The sequence below is a fragment of the Elephantulus edwardii genome, unplaced genomic scaffold (assembly GCF_000299155.1).
Source record: "Elephantulus edwardii isolate Elephantulus edwardi_28Jun2011 unplaced genomic scaffold, EleEdw1.0 scaffold00283, whole genome shotgun sequence".
Taxonomy (NCBI): Eukaryota; Metazoa; Chordata; class Mammalia; order Macroscelidea; family Macroscelididae; genus Elephantulus; species Elephantulus edwardii.
The window spans coordinates 666,578-680,075 of record NW_006400033.1 but is presented as its reverse complement, the minus strand read 5'-3'; the positions used below and the strand labels follow the sequence as shown (position 1 = coordinate 680,075).

The 13,498-nt window shown below is 38.4% G+C and overlaps 1 protein-coding gene across 1 annotated transcript in view; it reads right to left on the bottom strand.

Annotated features, from left to right (window-relative positions):
- IMMT (inner membrane protein, mitochondrial) overlaps nucleotides 1-13,498 on the bottom strand; it is a 38,453-nt gene that overhangs the window by 22,356 nt on the left and 2,599 nt on the right. The window contains exons 3-8 of the mRNA XM_006900385.1: nucleotides 10,340-10,413; nucleotides 9,301-9,490; nucleotides 5,790-5,895; nucleotides 3,903-4,004; nucleotides 2,824-2,919; nucleotides 229-365 (exon numbers count right to left, since the gene is read on the bottom strand). Coding sequence (XP_006900447.1) covers nucleotides 229-365; nucleotides 2,824-2,919; nucleotides 3,903-4,004; nucleotides 5,790-5,895; nucleotides 9,301-9,490; nucleotides 10,340-10,413 — 705 coding nt within the window. The remainder of the gene's footprint in view (nucleotides 1-228; nucleotides 366-2,823; nucleotides 2,920-3,902; nucleotides 4,005-5,789; nucleotides 5,896-9,300; nucleotides 9,491-10,339; nucleotides 10,414-13,498) is intronic.

The following is a 13,498-nucleotide window of genomic DNA, read 5'->3' as shown; positions in this document are numbered from 1 at the left end:
TTGAACTTCTTCCTTCATCACCATAGGCTCTTGCTCATATGTTATTTCTTTAAATTCCTCTGTATCTGCCAATTCCTTTCTATATAATGATTCTGCAGAAGACTATTCATAAACTTTATTAAAGAGAAGCTTTACCAGTCTCTTTTAAAAGTCACTATTCTAACCTGTCCGCACTTGTGACAGACAATCCGTACTATGAGGACACAATCTACTAACGGCAGGGCTCACCTCCGCATTGTCCATGGCCGCCTTCAGCACACTGGAATGCATGCTGACAGCCTGCACGGCTGCATTCTGAGCAGCAATGGCCTGGAGCGTGGTGCGTGCAGTTTGGCTCAAAGCATCTTCTAAGCTCTTAGCTATAGCTGGGGAGAAATAAAAAAAAACCTGTTAAAAACCAGATCCCTGCACCCAAATATGGTTCTTATTTTAAACCTTTCCTCTTTCCTTCTCTTTTAGCTCTTCCACTGTATTTCTCAAAAATGTTGAAAATAGGGAACAAAACATAATCAAATCTACAGAATGAAAGTTTCACTTAAAATTGTAAAATACAGATAATTACTGAATCTGGTTGATAAGCATGTGGTGGTTCATTATATTATTTTACTTTTATGGGTATTTGGATTTCTTCAAAATACTGTGATGTCTGGCCTCCTCAATATTTCATTTCTAATGTAGAAGATCCATCCCAGCTTTGGGATGTAACTTTCTAATCAATCTTTTATGTGTCACTTTAAAAAAACTTAGTTGGGGTTTTTTTTTGGGTTTTGTTGAGAGAAAGAGTAAAGATGATAAAGCAGCTAGGTTTAAGACTCTCTAGTGTACTTGACACACTACAACAAAAGGAAACCACCAAGTTTCCTGGATGGCCACTGAGTCCACCAAGTCCCAGTTGGCTGCAGGCAGAGGTGACCTGCCTGCTGTGTAGTGAGGCCGCTGTCTTCAGAGAGGACACTGTCACACCTGTCTCCCTCTGAGCAGCTGGTGTGTGGGAATGGCTGATGGTTCAGTCAGCAGCTGAGCACTTGGCTGCTGTGCCCTAACAGGCTATCAGTGCAGCATGAACAATGGATTTCTCATTTTAATCACAGGGATCCACTGTGGAAAAGAGGTAACTATTTTCCATCCCCTCATTCAAAAGGGACAGCTGAATACTTCTATGACCAAGACAGATGTTACTGCTGCTGTTAGTTACTACTGAACCATTGTTTCATTCCCATCAACCCAAAACGATGAAGTAGGGCTGTCATCTTTACAAAAGCAGATCACCAGTTCTTTCCTCTCTGGGTGGATTCAAACTACTAACCTACTGGTTAGAAGCCCAGCACCATGTTAACCACTCTACCACCCAAGCTCCCAAGGTAGAAAAGAAAAGAAAAAGACAAACATGAAAACAAAAAAGAAAAGGCAGTTTGGGAACAGATGGTCTAAAGATGATTATCAAAAAGAAACCTCAAAATAAAAAAAGGACTAAAGTGATGGATAAATGCAGATGATAAAATGGAAAATCCTCACTTGAAGGAAGGTAGCTAGTGCAAATAATTGAGTAATAACAGTTGATATCACAGACAATATAAGAAGAAAATACATTAGACAGATGAGGACAAAAGGAGATCTTGAGCTATATATAGCACAAGCAGATTCTGACACTGACTTTGCAGAGAGGTGAATTCATGGAACCTGACAAAATGCAAAGGTACTTCTCTAACACAAAGAGGAGGCAAAAGCTAATGATAAGAAAACACTAAAAAATAAAAGTAGGATCAAAGTTCAACAGCAAAGGAAGGGGACACAGAGAGAGAGAGAACAGGGTAAGGGGAAGAATACAAGGTATTTGGTTCCCATGACACACTTGAATTGATGATGGAAAAACCATGTGCAGATAATGAGCTGCATCTACAGAGACCCAAAGATCAAAAAAACAGACCAGCAGCAAGGCTGCCCAGTGCTTTAAGCCTTCCATTGTCTGTTGGCCCTGGATACAAAGTAAAGAGATGTCAAGCACTGTGCTATAAAACACACACATATACACATGTGAAAAATTTAAGCGGCAATAGAAAATATCCTGAAAAAGCTCATTTGATCAAGAATAAAAATTAAAAGGAACTAGAAAAAGATACACTATCTTATTTGTCTTATTCCAAAGTGTTCACATGATGAAGGGAGAAAAAGTAATCTCAATTTGAAGAGGTAGAAAATTTATTAGATAGTACAAAAGTACAAAAGGAAAAAAGCACGAAAATATTTCACTTCTTTCAGAACTGACTTATCCAACACTCTCAACCATAGGCAATACAGCCAAGAATGTAAAGCTCCACAAACTCTGCAGTCACAGGGATGTTCTTTTCATTTTTATTTTATTATTTTGTGTGTGTGTACCATCAAATCAGATCTGACTGGTACAGGAGGAGATTGTCTGTCCTTCTCCAGCAAAGCGTCTAGTGGTGCAGGGATGTTCTTACATGCATGCTCACTCTAACCAGTCCTTCTTCTTACACAATCCTAAAAAACTTGGCTTCTCAAAGAATTCAAAACCCAAACTAGAGGGAAACAGGATCCACTGAAGGTAGAAGACTTAAGCACTGATCATAACAAAAACAATTGGTCAAAGCATTACGGGTTATATGGAATTCTCAACAACACAATGTAATGTGCTGTCACCTGGAAGCTCAGATGGAAAGAACATAGGAGAGAAAATGGAGCAATGGCACTTAAGAAAAGGAAGCCATGGTGAGCCAAAGAGTAATAAGTAAGACAAGAGTGCTGATGGGTAAGAGGACACCGACAGATGACCGCAGCATTTGAGATGTCTGGCTTACATACACTCAATCTTAACTTGTTCTTGCTTTTCTTGTTGTGCAATGCGGGCTGCCACTTCTTCAGGAGGTCGTTCTCTGACAGAAGATGAGGATGCCTCCTCTTGCGGCAGAAGTAAATGACAGGAAATAAAATTTCAGCACAGAATTTTAATATAAGTAATAGGTATATAAAAACACCATCATTTGCATGTGCCAGTTAAATCAAGTAAGGGTAATTTGCAGTTAGGAATCTTAAAACTCCATCATGTTCCTAAACTAGATGCCTCTGCAAACTCTACAAACTCGCTTATACATGTACAGAAATGATGTTCATCACAGAACAGAGTTCAGGTCTTTTGTACAAAGCTTAGTCTGAGTCATATTCGACTTGACAATACTCAACCACTGCTAAATGAAACTAGTGCTGTTACATCTGAAGGAACATTCTTCCACTTTGCACATCACTCTTTGTCAATATGCTATCTGAGGTAACCTGGGTTTGCATGATGCTGAACCTTGTGCCATGGGGATATCAAATATGAGAACAGTTTCCCATTGTCATTATCACTGTCCCATTTCACAGTGTTTGGTGGCGCTTCCAGTTGTTAAAACAGGTTGGGAGGCAGGAGTGGCATTCATTTTGTAAACCACATGCCTCTGGAAACTCTATGAACTTGGAGAAACAATGATATCAATGGAAAGGCATTAGGTGTTTTGTTCATAGAGTCTCTATGAGTCGAGATCTCAACTCGACAGCAATCAACAACAACATCCATCCATTCAGTTATTTAAAATTTTCTTTATTGATTCTGTATGTTACATTAAACTCTTCAACAATAAATATCCTCTGAAATAAAAAAATAAAAAAGAAAAAAACAAACTCCATCATGATTCTTAGTAATTCCAAAATGAAGAGAATGGACCACACATCTTACCCACCTAGTTTTGAAAGATTTATTTCGGAAAAATGTCCCAAGGAAGCCTGAAGACTTAAAACTAGTGTAAATTTACACTTAAACAGTGTCATGATATATTGTCTTGTCATTAACTAAGTCTGATGGGCACACCATTTATGGACCAGCAAATCTAAATAATTAAAACTACCTGAAACTGCGGGCGTGGGTTTTCCTTCATCAGCTGCAGGGAGATCAGGTTTTACGGCTTCTTCTTGCTGAACAGCAGGGGCTGGAACTGACAGAGTATCACCTGCTGCAGAAATAATTTGAGCTGCCTCTGTAGGTGCTATAAATATACATTACTGATGTATTTATTATCTCCTGACGTAACAGAGAAACGTACTTAACAGAAAAAAAAGAAAAATAATCTACTGCTATCACACACTTCCTGTTTGAGTCCTCAAAGACCCAGGTGCTGCAGGTGGAGCCATTATTTAAACACAGACTGCCCACTGCACGTGCAAACTCACACAGAACAGACAACAGCTGGGCAAACTCTTGTGAGCTTCAAGCATCACTAGGCTACCTAGGCCAGTTATGCTATCTGGTAACAAGACCAAACAGTACTTATGCTTAATTTATGAACAGTAGACATAAGATTTATACAAGCCAAGAAAAATAACAAAGGAAAAATAGCTTGTACTGACAAAAGTAGACAGACGTAAGTAACAAAAACATTTTGTTAGTTGCTTTGAAGAGTGCAGTGCTGAATCTGAACAGTGATATCACCTGAAGAGTGATAGTTTGAATCTATCAGCTGCTCTGCAGGAGAAGGATGAGAAATCTCCTCTCTTGCAATTAACTGCTTCTATGGGTCCGTTCCTACTCAACCAACCGTACAAAACAACAACAACAACAACAATAAATCTAGAGATTAAGTGGGGAGGAGAAGCAAATAAATGGAGAAAAAGGATTTAAAAGAGACTGAAGACATATGTAAGAGAGAACAAACAGGATTACTACCAAGGCCTTTTAAGGCTCTGCTTCCCTCTGATCTATTTACAGTAGCCACTGCTATTGGGCAAGAATTTGTAGATAAGCAATCAACCCTTTTCACAAAACCTCCAAAGCGTGCCATCTCCCGTGGAATAAAAAGGCTTTCCCACTTGGGGAAGACAGGCTTTCTGCCCTCTCTGCTCCTCCCCCTGAACTCCACCCACACTGGCTCTTTATCTGAGTACACACAGCCAAGCCTTGTATGGAACAATCACTGTGCCTAGGAACTTTGCCCCAGGTTATGCCCACACATCTCCATCTGGTTTTCATTCAAAGGACACATTCCAGGAGAAGCTTTCCTCTCCTACTCTACTTAATACAGTAAGGTTCACTCCTACACTTATCACTGAATGGCATCCTATGTATTTTCTTGTTTATATATGCTCTCTCTTCCTTTATCCTATTAATACTTGGCAGTTTTGGTTGGTTTGTTTTCTCTCTTGACTTCCTAGTGATTAGGAGAGTATCTGAATACTGTTAACATTCAAAAGCAATATCTGCTGGAAAAAAGAAAAAAGAGAGACTTCCATCTGAAAACATAATCAAAGAAAGCAAAGGGAAGAAAAAAGATATAAAGGGAAAAGAAACAGTCTCACTGGCAAGATTATTCACGCCAACAACTTCACTCAATTGTTGCTGCTGCTGTTGTGTGCCAATTGTTGCTGCTGCTGTTGTGTGCTGGTGAGTCAGAACCAACCCGGAGCTGACCCTCCAGTGGGTTTCAAAGGCAGCTGCAGTTAATTGCAAAGGAGATCCACCATTTTACTTCCCTGCAGCAGCTGGTGGACTCAAACTATGCACCTTTGGGATTTCAGTGCAGCTTCTTACCACCAAGCCACCAGAGCTCCTTCACTTAATTCAAAACAAAGTCACCTTCACATCTCACCTGATTGTTAAAATGAAAGCACAAAGGATAGGTGGGAATTATTCTTTCACCGGGGGAGGACTGGGGACCAGAAGAGCCAGTCAAGGGAGGGACCTTAATAAATTCTTAAACTCATTTGCCTTATTTTTAAAAAATAGTTCTAAACAAAGATACCTGTTTTGGAAGCTGGAGTGTCTTCTTTTTGTTTCTGGAGATAAGAGGCAGGCTGTTTGGATCCTTTCACCACCTCATTAGGGCTTTTTAGGGGACCAGACTGAATCTTGGAAATGGAAAACATTTAACATTTCACAACTAGCAGAGTTTTTAGAAAAGCAACATTCAGTAATTTGTAGCATTTCAAAAGCCAGGTTTTTAATTTAATAACATTATGCATTTCGCAAAGCTTAACAACAATATGTATTTTATATGCCATAGTTAAAAGAAGTTATCATTACTTAGAAAAACACAGCTCAAAATTTTAATTTCAAATAACTACATTATATTTTGTCAATCTGTCAGAAAAGCCTCTTTAGAGCATATAATAGAATGATCTAGAACTCTAATCTCTAAGCACTATTTCTTTTAAAACTGCAACAATGAGAAGGCTACTATAAAATTTTACATCTTCAACACTGCTGTTCTTTTCTAACTTATAATTTGTTCTGTATATGCTCGAATTTCTTTAATCTCCAGGACTCTCCCACATATGTCCACCACTAAGAATATGATCCAATTTGTGTAATGTCTGTTGTTTTCCTTTTCTAGTTCCTTTCTGACTTAGTTAAAACATTAGCAGGACTGAGTAATAGAAATACCTATATTTTCCACCAAAGTTAATCCGATTTTTGCCAGATACTGGCAGTGAAAGTCAGATATTCTTAGATGACAACTCAAATACTCAAGAGAGAATTTAGAAGAAAAAAAAAAGGGGGGGGGGACCTGAACTATGTCGCTACCAAAATGTTCATTATCATCACTTTTTAAAAAATCTACAGTTCTTCATGTACGGCTAAGCACAATGGATAACAGTGCATCTAAATTCCAAAATCAATCTCCATAATAGTCTATGTGTCTCCTATTGCCAAAGGGGCCCTTTAGAGTAGTGAGAGAAGATCTTCACCCTGAAACCTACAGTGTCCCTTTTCAGCAGGAAGTAGCTAAGAGAATACTCCATCCCCTTTTCCTTATGAATCAGGGTGAAGTCTCTCTCAGGGAGGAGTGATAGGGGAATGGCAAAGTACACACTGACAAAGGAGATTAATCAGAACTGGCTTTGACAAGCACTGTGGCAATTGGACAATTAAAACTGACTTTCAAAAATAAATAAATAACTCAAACAAAACCAAAAAAAAAACCAAAACAAAAAAAAAACAAACAACTAACTTTCAAGGGGGGGAAAAAAGAAGAACAAACTGGGGAGGAGGGTAGAGAAAATGGTGCAACAATGAATGAATGAAAACCCAAAATCTCTGTAAATGTTGATTAAAATTAATAAAATTTAGTAATAAAAAAAATCTACTGTTCTTTTAAACCATTAAATACATGCTTTTGTAACAAGAAAAGTAATACCAAGTTTTACCATTATTTTCTCTCCCAGTACTCCTAAGCTGAAAATGCTATTGTTCCTTCTCAAGCATAATTCATTTCTTTATATACACTAAGATATGGTTATAGTAAATGAATTATCACATAGCTCACTTTTTTCACTTATAAACATACAATAGGCATTTTTTTTCAGGTAAAATAATTTTTTTAGCAGCTCTGTATGATATTCTAATAAATTATATAGCTCATTACTTAGTCATTTTTTCTCTTATTTATGAATTTCAAGTTGTTTCCCTTTTGTTTTGCCAAACAGCAATAAACACTCTTGTTCCATTTCACTGAGTCAGTTCTGACCCATTGGTGACCCCCATGGATAAATGCAACACCACCATGACAGTCCTGTACATCATCACAATCACTGCTGTCTGAACCCAACCTGCTGCAGCTACTGTATTAACCCATCTGACTGAGGCTCCTCACCTCAGCTTTAACACGCATGATGTCCTCTACAGAGACTGGTCTCCACTGGTTTCATGTCTATCCTGTATGAGATGAAGTCTCAGTATGCTTACTTGCAGGGAGCATTCTGACTGTTAGTTTGGAGGTGAAGAAGTAGGGACTTGCTGAGTTATCCAAAGGGGAAATATTCAGCAACTTGCTAAAGTGAAGTGAGGAAAGGCCAAGGCTTTCAAAAGAGATAAGAAGAACTCCACTGGAAGCCATGCGAGTAGCAAAGAACTTCTGCTCTGAACTGATGATGGACTTAATTCCGTCCTAGAACTGCTCCTGGGTTACTTCTCCTGGGTCATGTAGATGGATTAAAGCTAGACGCCATTGCCAGACACTGAAGAACCAATGTAGTCTATGTAAGCATCCAAAAAAATAACTAATCAGCCACGTCCAAGGTAAAGAAATACGTAACAGTAACTCAACCAGAAATTCATATTATCTTTTATTTTATTTGAATGAATATGGTGATATAGTGACTATTGTGCATGGCAACTATGCAAAAATGGTCAGTGGTTTGAACCCCACATCAGAAGAGATGTGACAGTCTGCTGTCATAAAGATTTACAATCTCAGAAACCCCATGGGGCAGAGTTCTACTAGTTCCTACAGGGCTGCAGTAAGTCTGGATAAACTTGGTAGCACTAGGTTCGGCCGGTTTTGGGTAAGTGAAGAAACATTTGAGACTAATTTTTTTTTAAAAATTGGTATGCCTGGTGGCATCTAAATGTGAAACTCTGAAGAATGAATACAAAGTGGCTTTACTGAAAGATAAATCTGTCAACCAATCAGTACTAGTTGAAGTTTTGGAGATCCAGTTCTGGGTCTAAAACGGTTGGGTTATCTGGTTAGCTTAAGCAAGTTCTATGTCATGCCCATTTTATCTTATATTTGTTGTTATGTATTGTCAAGTCAGAACTGACTCTACCTATCTATTGGGCTTTCAGAGGCTGCAAATCGCACAGGAGGTGACTGCCCACCTTTCTCCTGCAGAGCAGCTGGTGGATTCAAACTGCCTTCCATTGAACTAGCAACACAACAGAGTTGTAAATCATGGTGCAGGCAGACCCTGCCTGAAGAGCCTCTCCCATTCACCCTCAAACCAGTACAAACATTTTCAGCAGAGTACATATGATGAAAGCACTTCTGGGATCACAAAAGGATAAAAAAAATACATCGACACACATGACTGTCAGTTCAGCTTAAAGAGTGCTCACAAACATACAGCTGGGAAGCTGTAGTAAATTATGCATATAAAATATTTTCAACTTGAAAAAGCAAACAATCTTATTTTAAAATTATTCCATAATATAAACTGAAATCTGGTTAAAACCTTACCGGCTTCTCAGGTTGAATAGGGAAGTTTGGTGAGCATCCACCTTCCTCCCAAGATAGCTTGACCAAGTTACATATTCTAGAGAGCATCCCGAGTGCCAAGCACGTTGATACCTAGGGCGTGTATTCCAGTTTTTTCTGTCTTTACGTGTGTGTGCTGTGTGTATGTGCACTTATGTGTATGGGTCCTTATGTACGTGTGTGTATATAATAATATTGTATGTGATAATATGGTCGTATTCTATAAATACACACAGAAAAAAAAAGGCAAAACAAAACAAAAAAAAACACAACTTACCGGCTTCTTTGGCAATGGCACACTGTAGGGTGCAGAACCCAAGATCATCTCAAAGAGTTTGTCTGAGTAAGGTATAGTTTTCTCTACACTTTCCCGGAAATGGGAATTCCATTTGGCATAGAGGACAGTGCCCCCAACGCCGCCACCGATAAACAAAAGGCCAGCTCCAGCAATTTTGCCAGCAGTCAATCTAAGTAAAAGACATTGGAAACACAATGATTTCAATTCTTGGCTCTCCTCTTTATCTCCCCAGGCAAATGAAAGTGCTTCAGAGACAGCTGACACTACTTCATACCACCAATTTCAACGCAGTAGCCAATTTTATCACCAATGCCATGAATCATCTTTCCAATTTGTTTTTAACATATTTACAATAAAAGTAGTATTTTTGCAATAGAAGTGTTATTTATTTATACCCTATATCCATCAAGTCAATCCCAACTCCCAGTGGCCCTGCAGTCCGGAGAACTGCCTCAGAGGGCTCTGAAGACAGTCACCTTTACAGAAGCAGGCATACAGAGAAGCTGTAACCTTTCCGTTACCACCTGGGTGCTTAACTGCCACCAGGGTGCTAATTTATAGGAAACTGACAAAACTTTGAAATAATAATATGTAAACTAGAAATAATAATGCAAATTGTCATTTAATACTTAGAACATCATCTTCAAACATAAATAGAATTTTTGCTAACTTTCAGAGTGCTTTTCCTTTAGCAAAATAAACATTTTATAAAAAAATAATGTACCCTTTTAAAATATAATATAAACATGACATGAAATTTTAAATTCTTTTTGTCACAACTTGCTGTGTTTTGAATACAAATCTATTTGCAAGAAAATGGCAGAAAGCACATGAAAAGGGGTCTGCTATATCATTCACATCACAGTACATTTTCACCCACATAGGAAAACAGCTCCAAAACCCTTTTTAAAAAAGGAGAGGTAAGCAGTTATGCCTGTACCCAAGGACACACACACATATGCACCCCATCACCGGCACACAACCCTTAGAAGCCTAGCTAGAGAAATATAGTACATACCCAGAACTGCGTGAAGTGGAGTATCTGCGGCATGATCGCAATGGACGGAGGACAAACTTCCCACAGAGACAACTCTAAAGAGGATTGAAAAAATGTTATAAGCTATACAGTCAAGATTTTGGGACTCTGGGAATAAACTTTTATTACAAATTTTTTTTACTAAATGGAAAATTACCTTATTTTCAGAAATTCATTTACTAGTAAAGATATTTGTCGACCTTTAAAAAACAGAGATGCTTGCACACCCATGTTTATTGCGGCTTTCTTCATGACAGCAAGGAGTTGGGAACAACCTAAGTGTCCATCAACAAACAAATGGATAGAAAAGCTGTGGTATATTCACACAATGGAATACTACGCTGCATTGAAAAACCAAGGAACTCATGCAATATTATTCAAAATGGGTGACACGTAAGGACATTACGCTGAGTGAAATATCTCAGTCACAGAAAGACAAATATTGCTTAGTGCCACCGTTGTAAAACCAGACTGACATCAGGGTTGGGGTGAGACTGAAAAGATGGGATGAATAAAGTATACTGCACTGAAACAGATGAGGGAGAAAACTGTTTAAAAGGGATATGTGATTAGGTATTACTGTCATGACAGGAGTCCAGAATGAAGGTTGCATAGTAGAGTGGGCCTGGGAGGAGGGACTGTAAAATAATGAATGAATTTTTCTTTTACTTTTCAAAGAGAAGAGTGTACAGGGGGGAGGGGTGGGCAGGGAGAAAAGTGCAACAATGAATAAATGGAAATCCAAAGTCTCTGTAAATTTTCATGAATAATAATAAAACCAGAGATGCTTTCTGCAGCCCAAGGTTTATGTAATATTACTTTTTAGGATTTTAAAATAAGGTTTAATAGACTACACGAGCAATTAGACATTTAAGTGTTGTGTGTTAATTGTTTGTTGGGCTTAACTGAGATTTACCACGGGATTCTTAGTCAGTGAAAAAAAAGCAATAGATGATTTATTTCAACTTTGTATTTCTACTTCCGACATGGGGAAAACTGTCAGTCAGACTTTCAGTTTTCAGCAATGCATTTTAGGATATATACAAATCCAGTAAGAGAGAAGTCTAACCCCTCATCTGAATTTTCAACTCACCAAATTTTCCATCTCTACACACACTATAAAACCCTCTTCTGTGTCAAGATACAGACTCATAATCACCCTATAGGACAGAGAAGAATTGCCCAATTGGGTGTTTGAAGATGTAAATCTTTTCTCCCTTTGAGCAGCTACTGGTTTCAAACCATCAACGTTGAAGCTGGTAGGCAATCATCTTAATCAGGGCTCCTCGCTAGAGGCATCCAGCCAAATGTGAAAGTTCGCTTTCCCCCTCTATGTATCTATCATTAAACTAAAAGGCTACATAGTTTTAAAGAAAAACTTTAAAAGCTAAGCTCTGTTATCACTGTAATTAACACAGTTATGTGCTAATCAAAATATTACTGATTTGAACCCATCAGGTGCTCAAAGGAAGATGAAGCGGTCTCCTTCTGGAAAAGATCAGAGCTCTGGAAACGCTGTGGTGGAATTCAACAGGGCTGCCCTGATTAGAATCTACTCACTCGGTGGTAGAGTGGGTTAGGTATAAACACTACAAGATACTTAATATATCTGGTCTGTCTCCAACAGAAGCAATCATTTTATTGGAGAAAATATCACAAAATACTGTCATTTGTACAGTTCATCACTTTTACAACCCTAACCAGCAGGTATCCAAATTGTTCATCAGGCTTAACAGAAAGAAGTGCAGGGCCCCTTAAATAACTCTTCTGGTAATCATGACTAAACATTTCCCTCTATGCACCTGCCTATTCTAGATACTTCATATATGTGTATCACTTTGTTCATACCGTCATCTGCCAATGGACACTTGGGCTGTTTTAACCTTTTAGCTGCTGAGAATAATGCTGCATTGACTGAGCACTAGTGTATAAGTATCTGCTTGAGTCCTGCTTTCATTATTTATGGTTTTAGTTTTCTCCTAAAAGTTTTGTGGTTTTAGCATTTAAGTTGTTGATCTGATCTGTCTTACACTGTGTGAATTAATGAACCAATGTCACTCTCCAAGTACATAAACTCTAACATGTCTTAAAAATTTGTGGACCCCTCTGATAAAGCAAATTTTAAAAGTACTTAAATATTACTAGACAATGTTCTAATGAGCTAGTTTTAAACCACTCACATCACTATGAAACTTTAAAGTATGCATAAATGAAATCTTTTAACAATTAGAAAACTCAAACTATTAAACTGCAACAAGTTAAGCACTGGAAGGAGTGAAGGGAAGGACATTCTAGAAGGAAAGGTTGATTAGAAACCATATGACTTACAAGGAGAATTGGGAGGAAGGGAGGAAAATGTGGAAGAGTAAATGAATAATTAAAAAAGGGATAAAAAAAAAAACCTAAACAAAAATATCTCTCTAGGGCTCTTTGTGAAATCCAAAAAATATAAAGGGGAACAAATTATTTTTGTTCAAAGACAACAGATCACATGATCTTGTTATGTGCCATCGAGTCGCTTGCAACTCATAGCGACCCTATGTACAACGGCCCTAAACCCTGCTCTATCCTGTGTCAATCACACTGCCTCTGAAATACCCATCCTGATTACCCCAGTCACTGAATCAATCCACCTCATAAAGGGTCTTCCCCTCCTACGCTGTCCCTTTACACTCCCAAGCATAATGTCCCTCTCTAAGGACCAGCCCCCCCCACAACATGTCCAAACTATGTCAGACGAAGTCCCAGACTCCTTGCCTCCAAAGAGCATCCTGGTTTAATCCTCTCCAGGATGAATCTGTTTGTTTTCCTAGTGGTCCATGGGACCCTCAATGCTCTTCTCCAGCACCACAGCTCAAAGGCATCATTTCTCCTTTTATCCTCCCTGGTCACTGTCCAACTCTCTTTTTTTTTTTTTTTCCAAAATCTCAGTAAATGTTTATTAAAATTAGTAAAATAAAACTCTTAAAAAAATGCTGAGCAAGTTCGGCCTCTTTGATTTTCTGACTCCAGCTCTTTGCACATTTCATTATAATATTTTACTTTGTCTTGTCACACAGCCTCTTGAAATCTCCTGCTCAGCTCCTTAATGTCTTGATTTCTTCCTTCTGCTTTGGCTTCTCGACGCTCCAGTGCAATATT